At 48.2% G+C, this 15,786-nt stretch overlaps 1 protein-coding gene across 2 annotated transcripts in view; it reads left to right on the top strand.

Annotated features, from left to right (window-relative positions):
* Window positions 1-287: 287 nt before the first annotated feature.
* SLC1A4 (solute carrier family 1 member 4) overlaps window positions 288-15,786 on the top strand; it is a 29,746-nt gene continuing 14,247 nt past the window's right edge. The window contains exons 1-3 of one of the 2 annotated variants that reach the window (XM_062571424.1): window positions 288-793; window positions 12,537-12,579; window positions 14,651-14,713. In XM_062571424.1, coding sequence (XP_062427408.1) covers window positions 288-793; window positions 12,537-12,579; window positions 14,651-14,713 — 612 coding nt within the window. Of the gene's footprint in view, window positions 794-5,440; window positions 5,476-12,536; window positions 12,580-14,650; window positions 14,714-15,786 lie in introns of those variants that run through there. The other variant, XM_062571425.1, reaches the window with a different exon arrangement.

Raw genomic sequence — 15,786 nt, 5'->3', positions numbered from 1 at the left:
GGCGGCACCGCGGAAGGGCTGTGGTGGGGGGCGGGCACCGAGGCGCCGCGCGCGCCAGGGAGAGGCAGAGCGAGCGGGCGAGCGAGCCCTGGGGGCGCTGTGGGGCGGGCGCGGCGCGCGCGGCTGCCAACGGCCGCCAACGGCTGCGGGGGCGGCGCGCGCGCGCGCGCGCGGGGGGCGGGGAGGAGGGGGGCGGCGCCGGCGCCGGGGCTGAGGCTGAGGCGGGCGGGCGGCGGCGCGCAGAGGCTGCGCGGGCGGCGGCGCGGAGGGTGCCGGTGCCCGGCAGCATGGAGAAGGCGGGCGATGGGCGCAACGGGCACGCGGAGGGCTCGGCGGCGGGCGCGGCGGGCGGCGGCGGCGGCGGGCGGGTGCGCGGCTTCCTGCGGCGCCACGGGCTGGTGGTGCTGACGGTGTGCGGGGTGCTGGCCGGCGTGGCGCTGGGCGCGGCGGTGCGCGGCGCGGCGGTGCGCGGCGCGGCGCGGGTGGCCTACCTGGCCTTCCCGGGGGAGCTGCTGCTGCGCATGCTGCGCATGGTGATCCTGCCGCTCGTGGTGTGCAGCCTGGTGTCCGGCGCGGCCAGCCTGGACACGCGCTCCCTCGGCCGCCTCGGCGGCATCGCCCTCGCCTACTTCCTGGGCACCACGCTGCTCGCCGCCGGCCTGGCCGTGGCCCTCGGCTTCATCGTGCGCCCGGGCGCCGGCGCCGCCGCCACCCTCAGCGCGCCCGCGCTGGCGCTGCCGGGCGCCGTGCGCACCAAGAAGGAGACGGTGGACTCCTTCCTCGACCTCGTCAGGTAGGGCCCGGCCCCCGCCGCCGCCGCCGCCGCCGCCGCCGGAGGAGGATGATGACAGAGCCGGCGGTGTTGCGTGCGGCGCGGCGCCCCCTTCCTCCCGCCCTCCTCCTCCTCCTTCTCCTCCTCCTCCTCCTCCTTCTCCTCCACCCGCGCCGCTCGGGCTCGGGGGGCTGGGAGGTGCCGGGATGTGGGGGGGCTGCGGGGCGCTTCCCCCCATCCCCTTTTCTTAATTCTGTTTTTCTTCCCTTCCCCCCCCCCCACTTTTATTCAGTCTCCTCACGCAAATCCCAACCTGCCCCCCCCCGGGCTCTTTCAAAGCTCCTTCCCTTCAGGGACAGGCTCCAAGCCTCATCCGGCGCGGGGGTGCTCGCTGCGCTGCGTGCGGGTGTTCCCCGCCGCCGCGCAGAGGAAAGACACCGCTGTGAAACTCGCCTTCCCCCAAACTACCTGTCAGTTACAGACTTCAGCTCTCTTTTCTTTTTTTCCCCCCTCTTCTTTCAGAGGCTGTATCTCGCTTGAGATCTGTCCAGCTCTCTAAGCACGGGAACAACAAATTCTCTAAATGTCTTACTGAAGCGAACGCCCAGGCAACTTGTTGAGTATCTGGCTTCCCGCTGCTCTCTTTTATGCTCTGGTGGATCTCTGTGCAGCACCCCAAACGTGCAAAGCTGCTGTGTGCTATTACCCAAGGCCTGGCTCTGCTCCTTTTTTCACACCTGAGTAGTGTTGGGCAGTTGCAGGAAAGTATCACAGAATCTGAGAAAAGTGGTGGAGTAAGGGAGATCTGGGCAATGTAGCGTGGTGTCTCCTGGCCAGCATAGATGAGGGAGTAATGGGAAGTGATACAGTGTCAGCAATGAGTGTGGCTGTGTGCTGAAACTTTAGAAGATAACCAGATTTGGAGTGGTTATTACCAAAAGGCAGACAGGAGGTTAAGAGAGAAGATCTGCATTGTACTAGCTATCTTGGTAATTACAAAGCTGGGTGGGGGATTTTTAGTTTGCGTGCTTGTCTTGCTTTTATGAGTTCATTTTTTTTTCCAATGGAGAGTTCTTTTGTTGTTTCTGGATAAAGGGAGGATAAAAGAGTTTATATTTTTAAAACTGTATTTACAAATCCATATTAACATCCTTTTCTGCCCTGGAGAGATATGTTCCATTAGACAGAATGTCCGGCCTGTTGGCAGCCGTTGGTATTTCTTCTCTTTATATTACTTTTCTTAAGGACCAAATATGATAATTTGTGCAATACCATATTAAAAAAATATTGATGATAGGACACTGGGAGTAGGTGGCCTGGCTGTGAGGATGACTTGGAATTGGTATGAAGTGTTGGCAGGTGAAGGAAAATTAACAAAAGGAAGAGTCAGCACAACTATTCGGAGCTGAGAAGACCACTGTAGCCATGGCTGCCCCTGGATGCATCCTGGCGTGGCTTTTGTAGCTGGTGTTTGATTATTGTGGCACTGAGGACCACAGAGTAGGATGTAATAAAAAACTGGGGATAGAAATGTTCCAGTGAACTTGTGACTATGGATAATTTCTGTGAACTCGGGAGCAGAAAGCTGCTTGCTGTAATTTGTAAATGCAGTTGGAGAATTAATCTTCGAAAGGGTTATAATGGTGATGGAACTGAATCCTTAACTCTAAAATAGTACTCATAACGATGAGGCTTGGATAAAGCATGCTGGTTGCAGAGTGTTACCATCTGGAGAGAAGAAACAATGACTTCTTTTTTTCAGCTTTCTCACCCACTGAAATGTAAATCCTCACTTAAAAGGAGCTCGAAAACCTTGTTATCAACTGCCATATCTGACAGGCCAGAGAAACTGCTCGTGCCAGTCGAGCATGTCTGCAAATGTTGAGGAGAAAAGATACTCCAGACAGTGAGCTGGGGTGGCAAAAGGGTCTAGACCTCTAATCCCAAAGGCAGAGGCCCCTTTTGGAGGATGTGGGGCCAAGGCCTTTCCCCTAGGGCATGTACTGCAGTAGGCCCTGAGCTGAGCTTTTCTTGGAGAAGGGCTGTTGTCACCACACTGTTGGGCAGTCCAGTTGTCACAGCCTTGACAGCGAAATCCAGTTGGGAAAAGTTGGCCCTCACCCAGCCATCCATATACCATCCCCTCTAACACTCCCTGTCTTAACACGAATCCCTGACAGGCCCAGCGATGGAGGGAGTTATCTGGAAACAACACCTCCAGCACCTTCTCCTCCCTCTCTCTTTCCCTCTTTGTTCATTTTATATTAGTGTTCTTGAAATTGCGGGTGTTCTGGCTTGAGCATTGCTACTAGTCCCTGCTGTGGTGGAAGATACCAGATTACAGGAAGCTGCCACTTCTCTTAACAAGGCCTCAAGTATGTGGGACCTGGAGGGCCTACACTGTTGCTTTCAGTGGTGGTGGGGGTCTTGCGGAGTCCTTTGCTTTTACTTTCTTTTTTTAAAATTGGTTGTGAAAACCTCGCATATAGACACAAGGAAACGTAGGCTTTTATTTCCAGTTGGGTCACAAGGCTGGCTGTGTCCTTCAAGCAGCTTCACTGCTCAGTTCATGCAGGTAAAAGGTAAAAATGAGGCCTGAATGGGTAAACTGAGGAGATTTAGCCTGTCATGTGATGAAGGGGCTTTCTGAGGGGCCTCAAGAAGTATAGTTATGTACATTTACACATGCATTTATGCAGCACAGCACATAGAAAGTAGCATTCCCAGGTGATCAGGTGTATTAGAGGACACTGGCAGCCATGATGACCCCCAAGCTAGCAGTTTATGGAGAAGTTGCCTGCTTGGAGCCCAGCAGGTGAAACTAAGCTGCCTGCCTCGTGGCGTGACTTCAGCTGGAGGGCTGGTCACCTAACCTAGGTATTTCTGCCATACAGGAGGAAAGGAACATGTTTACAGGTATGTGGTTGAGAGTGGCACACTGCAAATAAGCATTTTTGAGTTTGCCTACAGCAGTGAAAACTGATTTAAAATGTGCCCTGAGGAGGAAACGCTGAACGGGGAAGAGGGCGTCCCCTGCTTGAGTGAGTATTTACCATGAGATCTGTAGGGATGATACAAGATATCCATTCCCAGGATGCAGAGCCTTTCTGCTACTGGGAAGTTTATAGTTCTAGGTCATGACCAACGATGTTGCTTGTCATTGTCACAGCAACGTCTGGAGGTCAGCTTAATTCTTGGTCATGATTCTCCATTTCCCAGCATAAACCTTACACGCAAACATACATCTATGCCAGCAGACATGGCCTTTGGAAAAGGGATTTGACTTTGTCTTCAGTAGCAAATGAGCAGTGACTCACTGGTGAACCAAGAGGCTGGATCTGTTTTGTTTCGTCCTGTGACGGTAGCCTCTAGGCCTAATTTGCCTACTTGGTCTCAACCTGTCGGAGCACCTCTGTGGCCTTCCTTCCTGGCAAGCGCAGGAGGCAAACCTCCAGCGTGCCTGAGACTTAGGCATGTTCTCCTCTGCCTTGGCTCATGGAGTAGAAACAGCTGAGCTGGCCTGAAGGAGCCTCTGTGTCTGGCAGTGGGGATGCTTGCGGTGCATCTTGTCTCAGGTCTGTCTGTGGGCAGCTCTTTGGAGATCATGAAAGATGAGCAAAAGCAGGAAGCGGGGAGGCTGCAGTTCAGTGATCACAGGACGGACCCAGCAATAGTTTAGAGGTGCCTTCACAAGGCTGTTTTTTTTATTTTCTTTTTTTAAGAAAAGTGGGATGTGCTATGATGTGCTCTGAATGCTTTCTGGGTTTTCCCAGTGAGGGTGGGGTGGCATGTAAAATATGGATTGCAGTCTCGTGTTTTTTCTCATTTGAGATTTTGACAAAGAGAGGGTCTTGGATTTTACTCATCTGTTTTATACGTTAAAAAAATCAAATTGGGAGCTGTGTGGGTAAGTCTCTAAGATCTGTCCTGACTCCTGCTCCTAGAGAAGCAGGGAAATGGGCTGAACATGCAAGATAGTGCAAGACACCAGCCACAGGGATGGAGCTGCCTCAGGATTTGCAGCATCTAGCCAGGCAGAGGTATAGCCAGGAGCAGACAGACCTGGTTCCCTTAATTCTGCCTCTTGTCAGCGAAGAAAGGCTGACTCCTCCTCCAGAGCACCTGGGTTAGTGTCTTATATTGGGCCATGCTCTGGAGGAGTCTTTCTTGCTCCACTAATTTCCAGGGCTGAGGTGTCTAACTGACTGGGCCTTGCAAACATCTCCAGAGTATCCAGCACAGGAGAAGCTCTGTTGGGCTGGCTGCTAGCAGAAGATGATGAACCTGTGGAAGGAAATTTTAGCATTTCTGTTGTCATCCCGTATTTGTCTGCATAGTGGGGAAAGCAAAAAGAAAAAAAAACCATGGAGGATACAGAATGCTCCTCATCTCAGCAGTGAAACAGGTAACGAGGATGACGGAGGAAGAGGCCAGCTGTCTCATGGATGCTGTGGTGCCATAGAGAGCCTACTTGGATCTCTGCTCTTGCAGCCTGCTTATCCCCAACGTCGACAGTCTGAATAGGCAGAAGCAGATGAGTAGAGAGGCAGGGAGAAAGAGGTGACTCCAGCCAGCAGCTGATGCATCGCATCTGCAGCTTGTAGGAAGGCACTTGAATCAACAAGATCTGAATGTTTTGCAAGAATCTATTGATTTTTCAACACTTCTCACTGGCAATTATCAAGACTGCCCATTTCAGTAAGGTCAGAGTTGTGTCTTTTCTCTGATCTATATTTGCTGATTCAACAGAATTAAACAATTTCACAGCAACCTGTTGACTCTGTTGACGTTTCCAATAGCAGATGATGCTGACATTTCATTTCAGTGAGGTCAATGTTTTGCTGTAATTTAATATGAAAGACTGAGTAGGAAACCTCATTCACCAAAAAGGAACATTGCAACAAAATATTATGTTATTTTTTAGTGGAAAAAAAGTCTGAGACGTTGGCTCTCTTTGCCCTATTTTGGGATGAAAACATGTTTTGAAGCTGTGGAATTGGCTACGGGAAGGGAATTCTGTTTTTTGTCCAGCTCTAGCTCTAAGAGTCCTGAGAGGGAACAAGGAAGCATCATCCGCTTCTAATAGGAAGGATATGGCGAGATCCAGGTGTCCACCCAAGCGCACAGCAGTAACCTGCTCTGCAATAAGCTCATGGTTTCCCAGGCTGGCAGATGAGTCCATGGCAATTTAAATGTTATTTTTCCCTGCTCTTCTTCCTGTCCCAGAGGTTACCAGCTGTGCTGCTGGAAGGAGTACCCGTGGCTCTGGCAGCAAAACCATGACGGTGTTTCTTCAATCTTGGTCTTCCTGTGTTTTACCCTAAGCAGCAGCAGTGAGGGCTGTCTTTGACTCTCTGAAATCCTGATTCGAAAGGAAGGAGAGAGAGCAAGCCTAACTTTATGCAGTTAGGAAGGGACAAGGAGATGGGAGCAGCAGCAGGAACACGGAGGGTTCCCGAGAAATACTGAACACAGTGTTTTGTAGCTGGGTGACAGTTCACATCCCTTTGGGAAACCTTGTAACTCTTGGGTACCCTCAGAAAAAAGGAAAATGTTATTTTTTACAGTCCACCTTTGCTTACTGTTGTCTTTTTCCTGAGCTTGGATGCTCACTTGGGGTATAGGGATTGCTGATTGACTTTTGTAGTAACCTCATGGCGTTTTTGCTGGTTTGCCTGCACTGTCTGTTTTTTAGGAAGCCTCTCTGAATATTTTCACAGAATCACAGAATGGGTAAGGTTGGAAGAGACCTCTGGAGATCATCTAGTCCAACCCCCCTGCTCTGCAGGATCACTTAGAGCATGTTAGACAGGGTTGCATCCAGGTGGGCCTTGAATATCTGCAGAGAAGGAGATTCCACAACCTCTCTCGGCAGCCTGTGCCAGGGCTCCATCACTCTCACAGGGAAGAAATTCCCCCTCACGGTCAGGCAGAACTTCCTGTGCTTCCCTTTCACATGGGGCAACTGAAAAGAGTTTGTCCCTGTCCCCCTGACACCCTCCCTTCAGGTACTTGTACACATTGGTAAGATCCCCCCTCAGTCTTCTCTTCCCCAGGCTGAAGAGGCCCAGCTCTCGCAGCCGTTCCTCAGAGGGCAGGTGCTCCAGCCCTCTGATCATCCTCGTAGCCCTACGCTGGACTCTCTGCAGTAGCTCCATGTCTCTCTTGTACTGGGGAGCCCAGAACTGGATGCAGGACTCGAGATGAGGCCTCCCCAGGGCTGAGTAGAGCTGCAGAACCACCTCCCTTGACCTGCTGGCAACACTCTTCCTAATGCACCCCAGGACACCATTGGCCTTCCTGGCCACAAGGGCACATTGCTGGCTCATGGTCAACTTGTCATCCACCAGCACTCCCAGGTCCTTCTCTGCAGAGCTGCTCTCCAGCAGCTCAGCCCCCAGCCTGTTCTGGTGCATGGGGTTATTCCTCCCCAGGTGCAGGACCCTGCACTTGCCCTTGTTGAACCTCAGGAGGTTCCTCTCTGTCCAGGTCTCTGAATGGCAGCACAGCCCTCAGGTGTGTCAGCCACTCCTCCCAGCTTGGTATCATCAACAAACTTGCTGAGGAGGTACTCTGTCCCCTCATCCAGGTCATTGATGAAGAAGTGGAACAGGATGGGACCCAGTCCTGAGCCCTGGGGGACGCCACTAGCTGCAGGCCTCCAACTAGACTCCGCACCACTGATGACGACCCTCTGAGCTCTGCCTTTCAGCCTGTTCTCAAGCCACCTCACTGCCCACTCATCTAAGCCACATTTCCTGAGCTTATCTAGGAGGCAGTTATGGGAGACAGTATCAAAAGCCTTGCTGAAGTCAAGGTACACAATGTCCACTGCTCTCCCCTCATCTGCCCAGCCAGTCATTCCATCAGGGAGGGTTCTCAGATTGGTTAAGCAGGATTTCCTGTTGGTGAATCCATGCTGGCTACTCCCGATCACCTTCTTTTCCTCCATGTGTCTGGAGATGACCTCCAGAAGGAGCTGTTCCATCACCTTTCCAGGGATGGAGGTGAGGCTGACCGGCCTATAGTTTACTGGATGCTTCTTGCCCTTCTTGAAGACTGGAGTGACACTGGCTTTCTCCCAGTCCTCAGGCACCTCTCCAGTTCTCCAGGACCTTTCAAAGATGATGGAGAGCAGCCTGGCAACAACTTCCGCCAGCTCCCTCCATACCCGTGGGTGCATCCCATCCAGGCCCATGGATTTGTGGATGTCTAGCCTGCCCAGAAGGTCTCTAATCCTTTCCTCAACCAAAGGAAAGTCTTCCCTTCTCCAGACTTTCTCCCTCACGTCCAGGCTCAGGGATTCCTGAGGGCTGCCCTTAGCAGTGAAGACTGAAGCAGAGGAGGCATTCAGTAATTCTGCCTTCTCTGGATCCCTTGTCACCAGGGCCCCCACCCCATTCGGCAGCAGGCCCACATTTTCCCCAGTCCTCCTCTTGCTGCTGATGTATTTGAAGAAGCCCTTCCTGTTGTCCTTGACATCCCTTGCCAGACTCAATTCCAGCTGGGCCTCAGCCCTCCTCGCTGCATCTCTACATGCTCTGGCTGCATTCCTGTAATCCTCCAAGTAGCCTCTTCCACATTCTGTGGACTTCTTCTGTTGGAGCTTTTTCTGCTCCTTTCTTTTATTCTTTATGCTAATTGCCTGTTACTACCAACTACCTCCAGTTATACTTTTTCTCAAGGATTAAAAATGCTGACTGGACTGTTAAGACAAAAAATACCAAGTACCTGCTATAAATAAATGTACTTTTAAGTTTTTCTGACTTAAAGCAGCCGTGCGCACTTGCAATGTGTTTATGTCTAGGATGTGTGTTATTTATCCACAGACATATGAAAAAGTAGATTCCTGAGCTGGGCTTTTCTTGAAGAATAATGTTGTGTGATACTAAATGAAAATACCTGGAATAAAATGAAGACTAGAGCTATTAGAGCAATACAAACTGGGATTTATTTTGGCAGACTTTAACAAATGGCAGTAAGGTTGTTTTCAGTGGATTCCTACCATTGAAAAGACTTCATTGACAAAAGAGGAGATAATGCAACACAGACTGTTATTTCTAATATTCACCCGTTTGGTCCAGACTTCCCAACAAAAGTGTGTTTTCCAATGGAAACATTTTTGGCCTTAAAAGTGGAACATTTTTGTAAGAAGCAGTAGAAGAGGAATGCATAGTATTTTAGGATTTTTTTTCTGCTTGCCTGGATTTCCCTTCACGCTTTTGCTGCCAGCACAAACTTGTTTGCAGAGCTCTAGCAAAAGAATCCTGTACAAATGGTTCCTAGTAATAGTCCGTTATGCAGGCAGTGAAGGAGTTTCTGTGCCATCCTCTTCCCCCAGGTGTAAAGACGTGTAGGGTAAGGAAGAGGGGAATTTGACCAGAGTCACCACGTTGAGAAGAATGAGAGCCATAGTCTCCAGACCACGGATGCGAAGCTGCAGATGCATGTTTGAGATATGCTGTACGCAGAGATCCTGTGCCTCAGAGAAGCCCCCATCCCTCTCTAAGAGCTCTGGCATGGCAAAGTGTGTCTTTCTGTAGCCTTCATGCTCAGATTAAGCACATGCATGTGTAGATGGCAATAGTTCCCTTCTCCCAGGCTGCTGTTTTCTTTCCACTGTTCCAATCCCGTTTTTGCTCACATCACTGCCCCAGATTTCCTTAGTCGTTTTTGCTTTCTAGCAGCTAAGCCAAGGCTTTACTGCAGCAAAATACCATGAGACCTTCCCCCTGTTTTTGATAGGAAACAAATAGTCCCTTCCTTCCTAGTGGGAGAAACTCTTCACTGGGAAGAGCAAAAAGGCGCGTTTATCGGGCTGTGAGACCATGGGGAAATGGTATAATGAGTGCAGTATTCAAAAAGAAAGTAGTCAAAGCACGAAACCCCTGCCGTTGGGGCTGCCATTTTATCTGGTTCCTATTTTAAGAGAATTTGAGATCGGTGCTTTCTCGCGTGGGGTGTTGTGCAGGTACCTCGCTCGGCCCAGCTGCCGCTCCGGCCCTGAGCCGCGGCTGTCGTTCCTCGCACCTGCCCACTGGATTTTTGCCTTTTTTGCAGCCTGCACAGCTTGTGACAAGCGGAGACTTCCCTGCCCGGTGCTTGGAGCGGGGGGGCAAGGTCTCTCCGTGTCCCCTGCTTTGCACTGACTCCCCTGCCACAAAGGCAGCGGGGGCTCGCGTAGGGGGTTCAGCCCTCTCCGCGGGGCACGAGCCCGAAGCGCCTGCGGTGCCGCACGTCTGCCAGCCTGGCGCAGTGCTGTGCACCGCTGGTGGTGTAACTCTTTCCTCCTACAACGGCAGGCAGTTTCACCTCTCCGCGTCGGGCGCAGATCGCCTGAGCGCAGGCCTCCGTGCTGGGCTCCTTATCTCGCAGACTCACGGTTTCCTCAGGAGTGTGCTCTCGTGATAATCCGCCTCCCTCTGAAAAGCTGACCGTGGTCTTTAGTTTGAGGCACAGAGGTGGCAGGGACAGGGTCTTTTGGCAACACACAGCCCTAGTCAGCGAGCCCATAACTGCATTTTTTAACGGGGGCTGACTTCTTAAGCTCCTCAAGTTTCCTTAAGCTCCATGTTCACATCTGGTGTGGGCGTTCAAGGCTAGCCTAAAGACGAGTGACTACAGGGCGCTCATATTTAAGTGGGTTTACTGCCGTGCTACAGATTTGAGGCAAAAACGTGCCCCTTGCCTTGCTGTGGCAGGGCTGCTGACGTCACTCAGCTATGTGCTTGCTTGTATGCTTGTAGTTAAGTTAGTGTTTAATTACTAGGGCCCATGCCTGATACGGTGTGTAAATTGTGGAGATTTTGGTCTCTTAGCCAGATTTGAACCCTGCAGAAGCAAATTGTGTAGGCTTTAGGATTGTTTCTTTTAGTTTTGTTTTGACAGGATACGAAAGCTGATTTAAAAAAAAGTAATTTGATTTCTGGTTATTTTTCAAAATCTTGTTTTTTTCTTTGTTTCTTCAAAATCCAGTCAGTTCTTTAAAAAGAGGTAGTCATCTTGAAATGAAAAGTCAAAAGGAAATGTTCAGATTTTCCTAACAGCATACTTTATTTTCCTTTTTTAATTAAACATATGCACTGAGCTCTGCCCTTTCATAAATGTGACATTTTACTTTTGACAGAAGTAAGTTTGCTTTTGCTCTGAGCTTTTTATCTACTAGAGTTCCGGTTGTGAAAGAATTGATGTGTGTTAGTTACTCTGTGTAAATTATTGGACTAATTCTTAAGTGTCCTTGCAGAGTTTGAGCTATTTCTCCTCTTTTTAGGTAGACAGCTATGTTATCAACTTCTAAGGAGAAAATGTTGCTTTTTTCATGCTCAGTGAACATGGGACCCTGGAAGTCACGTTATTCTTAAAGCAATTTGGCTTGCACAGCTACCTCCTAGTACACTTGTACTGCAGCAGAGAGACTGAGGGAGTTCATACCAGCCACTTGCTTCACAAAGGGCTGTGTACTTTACAGTATTGTCAAGGCTGTGGGAAAGTACTCATTGCGTGGCGAGATAACAGAGCTACGCAATGTAAAGAACCAAAAGCTTCCTCACTGGCATATCTGAATCTTTAATGAGCTCTTCTCCCTTTTGCTTTCAAAGATTTGACTCTACTGCTCCTTTTTTTTTTTTTTTTTTTTTTTTTTTTTGATGAGGTTTGGATTTGCTACTTCTCACATAATTCTTGGAATAATCGCAAACAAAAGCCTGGTTTAAAATCACATATGCCAGAAACATAAGGCAGAACAAGGGTGGATTTACAGGGCAAAGATAAAAGGGAACTGTAGCTTTGTTTGGGCTTCTTTTAGTGCAGTGCAAGGAGCAAAGGATGGGGAACAGCTACACAAGCACTTTTTGCCACAATAGCTGGCTCTGTGTAATGTCTTTTGCTTCCTTTTCATAAGAATTCACATTCCTCCCAGATGCTGTCAGGTGTCAGTATTTTCACTTCGTGCACCGAACCCTTCTGCCCTCTCTGGCCAGGGAGAAACATGCTCTTTACTCACTCTAAGGAGAGAGAGGAAGCATAGCATAAAAACAGCTGAACTCTGAAATATGACAAAAAGCAACTTTCGTCTTACATGCTTAGGTTAGTTGATTTTCCTGTGTATGGTTCTTTAGACATACATGCACATTTACATGTATGGGCAGTGAATGCCCAGTCTAAATGTATGTCACTTTGCATTTTTTCCTCTCTATCTAAACCTGGTGCTTGATTTGCATTTCTCTATGAAGGCACTACTGAATTCAGATGTTGCAGCTTTCCAAATGAGTTGTCTCTGCTTTCATCTGTGCTGTTTAACTACTTTAGCACTGCAGGATTCCAGGAAGTCAGCTTGGTTGTGATGAAGTGTTAAGCCATTCTCTTAAGTGGATTTTGCTGATTGGATTGTCTTTCATGTTCTTGCTATGAGCAAAATGTAATCACATGAGTACTGTTAAAAATCTGCCTGACCCTGGAGGCCATGAACTGTTGCTGCAGCTGGTGTGACAGTTTCTGTAGCTATTAGCTGTATAACTAGCATCACATTTGATTGCTCTGATGTCCAACCCAAATGGTTGGGCGTGAGGGTGTTTGCCCCTCTGGCTACATAGCAAGGCATCTGCTCCATGGTGCCAGACTATCTTCTGTAATCCATACCTCACTGATGCCAGTATGTTTGCCTTTGCAGAAGGAATTCAGTTTCTGAGAGTAAAACACCTTGGTGCATTCATTTTAGAAGTTCAACAAGAAATATTTTGTTTTCTTCCTTGTTTTTTCTTCACAGAAACCTGTTTCCTGCGAATCTCGTTGTTGCAGCTTTCCGAACGGTAAGAGCTGTGTGGATTTTGGACATGAGCTACATTGCGCAGACAGACTGAGTGACTACTGCTTTTTCTGAAAAGAACTAGCAAGGTGGTGTGGAAAATATCAAAAGCTGTAGTGGGTGGGATTTTGCCAAACACCTGAGGTGACCAGACATACAACTGCCATGGCATAAGATACCTGCAGACAAGAGCATGTATTTTGTACCGCCGCTAAAAAAGCCCTTCACACTCTTCTTCCTTGGGTACCACTTTGGGCAGCAGTGGCAGCTGTCTGCTTTCTACCAGGATGTGTACAACTTTTCAGGGGCTACCTGGGAAACCCTTGCCTGGCCACACAGTTTGGAGCTGGGCTCAGTTAAGACAAGGCTGAAGGCCTAAAAGCTCACAGGTGTGGAGGTTTTACTTGCTTAATGGAAGAGCTTGGTGTTCTTCTCCAGTATTTTCCATTGCACCAGTTGCTGGGTTCACTGCACAGCCTGGCTTCTCTTCTAACACAGGACTAAGTGTGGTAGGATGATAACTGCACTAGAAGATAGTCTGATGGACTGGAGCTTGGAAGCTCAGAGAACGTTTTGATTTAGTTCTTATTGCTAATTTTAGATGCCAGGGATAGACACTGTTGAAGATGCTGCTATGGGACGGAACAATTCTTTCTGATAAAGGAGCAGAAAAATCATTTTTAGCTTCATGATGTTTTGTGGGTTTACTTTTCTGTCAAAACCAGCGTCATTTCTAAAATCAGGATCCATTTTGAGTATATATAATGCAGGACAAGTCAATATACCATAGATAGTAAAAACAATAGAAACAGTACAAAGTGCAAAGTACCTTAAGGGTATCCTGTGATACTTTGAGTATCAGGGTTCTGTGTATGTAGGGATGAATTAAAGAAGTCCTCTTTTCTTCTCTGCTGCAGTTGTCACAGGTAATTAGCAAGTACCTAAGCTATTATTTCGCTTACTTAATATCTGTAAAAAAAAAATCCAGTTTTTGTCAGATGTTTGGCATGTTTATCAAAGTAAACTGCTGGCCTTGATTCTAGGTGATTTATTGACTTTCAGTGTCTACCTCACTGTTTCTAATGGGGAAATGGTGCAAGCACCTCTTGCCTTCAGCAGAGGCCATCTCAACAGCATGGTGCATGAGCAGCAGCAGCATGGAGGAAAGAGGGATTCCTGGGCTGCTGCCTGAACCTAGGGCCTTGCGGGATCACGGAGTGCACTTTCCTAGGGAACACAGTGCTACAGCTCCCACCTTTGTTCCCTTTGATGCACTGCCTTGTGTTTGGGCTCTGCCTTGGAGAGAGTGTCAACCCACTTGTGCTTTTCTTTACTCATTAACCTGAATTGGTTGAATTATACATTATACTTGCTGTGAACAGTTATAATCATTCTGAAGGCCGTACTCTCCCCTGGAACATACTAACTCAATAGAGTTAGTTCATACCCTGGGTTGTGATCTGGGGCAGTTGAGGGGCAGGCACGCAGCTCTGGAAGCAGTAACTGGATCACAGTGGGTAGCTGGTTACTTCTGTAGGCACTGCAGCCAAACCTGAGAGGACTTGTAACTCAGAGCCCTTACAGAAATAGTGTCATTTAAAAAGGTCAAGGATAGCACTGGACTTTCCTTTCGCCCCATGGCGAAGGAGCTGCGTATGCTTTCACTCCCTTTTCTTGCACAGCACAAGCTCAGCAGCCTCTGCAGTGTCATCTCTAATCCCCATATAATATGTTTCTCCCTTCATGTTTTATCAATAGCTTTAAACTTCGCATTCAGCTCAGATTGGTAATGTCCTTTTCATTGGCTCAAATATCTTCGAGGTGGGATCTTACTTATTCTTGATTGATGTAAGATGTGTCCATATCCAGAAGGGTTTTTCTAATTTGTGCAGCATGTATGTAATTTCTTCCATTGCAACTTCAGCTGTAGAAAGAAACTGTAGAAATTGTGGCTGTAGAAATGCCTTCTGATCCTGTTCAATCAAAAGAAAAAAGTCTTCTTGACAGTCTTTGTGAAATGCTAAATGATATTGACAATCTGTTCAGGAAACACTGTTGTTTTTTCTTACCTGCAGTATGCGACAGACTATGAGCTACTGGTGAGAAACACTACCTCTGGAAATGTCACACTGGAAAAGGTAAGGTCACTTATTCTCGTGTTTTTATACAGTCCTTTGTTAACCATAATACTTGACTGCCTCAATCTTTAATCTCTACCAACATTCACTGGAAGGAAACAAGCACTGTTCCACTCCTGCAGCTAAGACACATGCAAACCAGATGAGTTATCTGTAGCCACACAAGAAAGCTGTGGTGGAAAGGGAGTTGAACTCAGCTGAGCTGACCCTTGATACCTTATTCTTAGGCCTGGTATCACTTGACATACATTTTGATTAGTGCCCCTGCCCAGTATTTCCAAAAAACTTTCTGTAGACTTGGAATTAAGTGACAATCTGGCTGGCTGAATATGTCGGTTAGACCTTATTCTCCGTTACAGTTAGGAGAGAATATCTTTTGTTCTCTGCCTATATTTTTTAAAGAAAAAGAGGTTACTAGAGATTTTTTTTAGTTATCCTGCTGATGGAATTTAGTTTGATTTGAAGTAGTAACAAGTGGTCTGAAGGGGTGAAAGTTGCAAACAGAATGTTACAGATCAGCTGCTGTTGCAATGAGGTCAAAACAAAATTTAATTTGCAGATGTTGCTGAGGTGGAAAGCACTGTTTTCCACATGTAGCTCGCAAGAGTTCCAGAGGCACTCTGTACCTCTGAATCTCTCTCCTGCTGTATTCCAAATGAATCAGCCCGTGCGTTTTCGTGGGATTTTGGTGAGGCAGATCTGACACGGGAAATGGCTTTCAGGGTTATTTTATATTTCTTAGGCTCATTCTGACTTCCTGAGATGAGTACTAGAAGTTGGATTATTATATTTTAGTATGATTTATGTATCGCTAGGGCAAGAGACTTGAAATGTTTGTTTTTGTCATAGAAGGGCTCAGTCAGGGCTGGCCCAGCAGTTGCACCAGTCTGTGTAAAATGATCAGGTTAAAGGCAGTTCATATGCATCTGGAAGGACTCTGAAGCGGATCCCTGAGTGCAGAAATTACTGGCCTCACTACCTTCTCCTCTCCGTGCGTGGTGTGTGAAGAGATAGTGCAGAACAGTGCGTTTCCAAACTCCACTTTTGGCTAATGGGCTGAACTTTCACCAGTC

The sequence above is a fragment of the Rhea pennata genome, chromosome 3, assembly GCF_028389875.1.
Source record: "Rhea pennata isolate bPtePen1 chromosome 3, bPtePen1.pri, whole genome shotgun sequence".
In the NCBI taxonomy this organism is placed as follows: Eukaryota; Metazoa; Chordata; class Aves; order Rheiformes; family Rheidae; genus Rhea; species Rhea pennata.
The sequence above is the reverse complement of the archived record's forward strand: the minus strand, read 5'-3'. Positions and strand labels throughout refer to the sequence as shown.